We start from the raw sequence: 2,759 nt of genomic DNA on the forward strand, positions 1-2,759 counted from the left end.
GTATTTACATGTTTCCTGCTTTGAGCTTCTCTTTCTCCCTTTCTTAGAAATCTCTCCATTGCCTCCTAACTTGAGTCAACTTCTGCCATATCCTGAATTCTCTTCACTCATGGCTTATAGTCATTCTGTAAGTTCAGCTCAGTCCGTCATAATTCTCTGTATCCATTGTTTAGAGGCATCCTACAAATTCAGCTCAATGAGCTCTTGATAAGTAAATGGAGGCCTTGGCAATTTTGATCTCCTCAATTCTTTCTCAGTAGAGCATGGGTTGAAATGTAGTTGCTGGCTAGGAATTGAGAAAGCATAATTAGATAGTTAAAGCTGAGCAATGACCTTTTGTTCAGGTAGGTATCCAGCCTCTCAGTCCTTGGGTGGTAAGCCTTATCGTTTAGCCTTAATGGGAAGGCTGCAAAATTTCATGAGAAGGTTGAGGATTATGGGTGTGTGAGAGGAAAACAGAAATAAATACATCAATTCAATATTTCTAAAACATTTCCCCCTATAACTCCTGCATCACTATGTTTTGTAAGAAAAGGTGCTGATCCTGATGTGTAAAGTCTGCAATTCCCTGATATGAAATGTGTGGTTCTCTTGTAGATTGGCGGAAGGAGCAGTTCCAGACCTGTGAGTGACTCAAGAGTTCTTTCTGGGAGCTCCTTTTGCCTGCCCCATGGCTTCTAGCCTCCCTTTCAGTTGTCTATGGTGATACAGATACAGGCACCATTGATGGTGGTGGTGTGGGTGGTGAAGGGGACAGTCGTGTAGCTGGTGCTAAAGGGTGTAGCTGATCCTGGATGCGAAATAGATATCCCTGAACCCCTGGAATCCAGGCTGTTCCTCAAGGGCTCTGTGATGGATCTTACCCCCATATCAATCTTTTGGTTTCTTCTCCTTCTTGGAAGGCTGGGGACTTGAATCAGTAGCTCTCAGTTCTGGGTGCTTAGCTCCCTCCTCATGTCACTAAGTAGCTTTGAGGGAAAGTGGTTTTGTGCCCTTGTCATGGGGCAGGGTAGGGCCTTGCCTGATTCGGTAACTCTCTTTACAGGGTCAGTCACTCTGGATCCATTTTCTGCCCATCCCAGCCTGTTCCTCTCTCAGAAAAACATGCGTCTGACCTGGAAGGACACTTGTGAGAATCCGGACTCTGAAAGATGCAGTGTGTTGGGTCTTGAGGGCATCACTTCAGGGCGATGTTACTGGGAGGTGGAGGCCAGAGGTTCAGACATAAGTGTATGGGCTGTGGGGGTCTGTAGGGAAGATGTCGTTAGGAAAGGCTGGTTTACAGAGTGCCCAGAAAAGGGGTTCTGGGTTGTGGAATGGTATTTCGGTGAGTGTTTTGCCTGTACTATTCCTTGGACACAGCTAATCCTTAGGAAGTATCCCTTCACGGTGGGGATTTTCCTGGACTACGAAGCTGGAGATATCTCTTTCTACAACATGACTGATAAGTCCCACATTTTCTCCTTCTCTGAAGCTTCCTTCTCTGGGACGCTCTTTCCATATTTCATGTTAAAGTCAGGATACATGTCCCTGAACATCTGCTCCATGGTAGGTGGGTCCAAGGGGCCCCCTGTGCCCCTTAACAAATCTCCTTCTTTGAATGAGCTGCTGAGCCCTTCAGGGGAGGGGTTGAGCTCTGGCTCTGGTGGGGATGGTGTTCTCCCAGGGCCTGAATCTCCATTACTCCCCCACAACTCCAAGGCTGTGCCTCCATAGGGACGCATCTCTGTCCCTGTTTCCTTGCTATGCTTTTCTTGGAGCTACAGACTCCCCGAGGTGGAAGACTCTGAGGTGAGTGCTGGAAGTCACTGGGAGTCATGCATTTGTGCTTTTGGCTGCAGACTGCTGGGGGACTATGTGGCTCTGAGAACTGCCAGTTCATGTTTTGTGCTTCTATAGCTAAAGGAAAAAAAAAATGACTTGTTTGAGCTGGTTGAGTGTAGGTAGAATTTGGGTATGGGAAGTCATTTTACTTTGGTAATGAATAATACTTTGTGAACATTTTATAGTGTTTGTATATGAAAGGACAGGGGCTGAATCCCTCTGCAGTATAGAGTTTGCTTAATCCAACTTGATTTTGTTCAGAGTGTAGGGCCCTAGCTCTACTTTGGAGGGGATCTAGGCAGTCTGATCAGAAAATGTGCATATTCAAAATTTTCCAGGGAAATGATTGGTTGATGGACTTCTAAGATGGGAGAAGTCTAATATTCACTTCATATACTTCTTCTTGGATGCTGAAACACACCTATTTTCACAAATCTTCTGTACATTTCTGTTACCCATGAAAATACTGTGTTGCGTTAATTCAGGAAATTAAGAAGAAGGATCTGGTTGCTCTTTTGGTGAACACTAGGTGGAAAGAAGAGAAATACTAGCCAAATTCAGATGTAAATGGACAAGAGAATTTTCTGGAGCAGGAAATTGCAGACAGCCTTGGCAGGAGCATTGTCTCAGTTATTAGTGTGTTGCCTCTTAGTACTTCCACGTCCAATGCTAGAGGTAAATGGAAAAGCACAGCAACCAAAAAGGGACAGGACTGTTGAGTACTGACACCCTTCAAGAATGAAGGTGTATTCATTCCACCAGGTACTCTGACCAGCTGAGGTTCTGGATGAGGGTGGGGGAAACAAGGAAAGAGAAGTAGAAGTCATACTTTTCAAATCTAATTTTGTGGCCAGTTGTAGAAACAAGGAGTATAACAGCTTTGCATATTTTAATTTGGGTTCTCATGTGTACGTGTTTATTTGTATATATAAACC

The 2,759-nt window shown here is 44.7% G+C and overlaps 1 protein-coding gene across 1 annotated transcript in view; it reads left to right on the top strand.

Moving 5' to 3' along the window:
• Positions 1-2,753, top strand: part of LOC101361069 (butyrophilin subfamily 3 member A3-like) — a 53,471-nt gene extending 50,718 nt beyond the window's left edge. The window contains 2 exon segments of the mRNA XM_023725573.1: positions 598-624; positions 1,046-2,753. Of these exon segments, the coding sequence (XP_023581341.1) occupies positions 598-624; positions 1,046-1,716 (698 nt within the window). The 3' untranslated portion in view covers positions 1,717-2,753.
• The last annotated feature ends 6 nt before the right edge of the window (positions 2,754-2,759 follow it).

This window comes from Trichechus manatus, unplaced genomic scaffold, assembly GCF_000243295.1.
Source record: "Trichechus manatus latirostris isolate Lorelei unplaced genomic scaffold, TriManLat1.0 scaffold00327, whole genome shotgun sequence".
NCBI classification, from domain to species: Eukaryota; Metazoa; Chordata; class Mammalia; order Sirenia; family Trichechidae; genus Trichechus; species Trichechus manatus.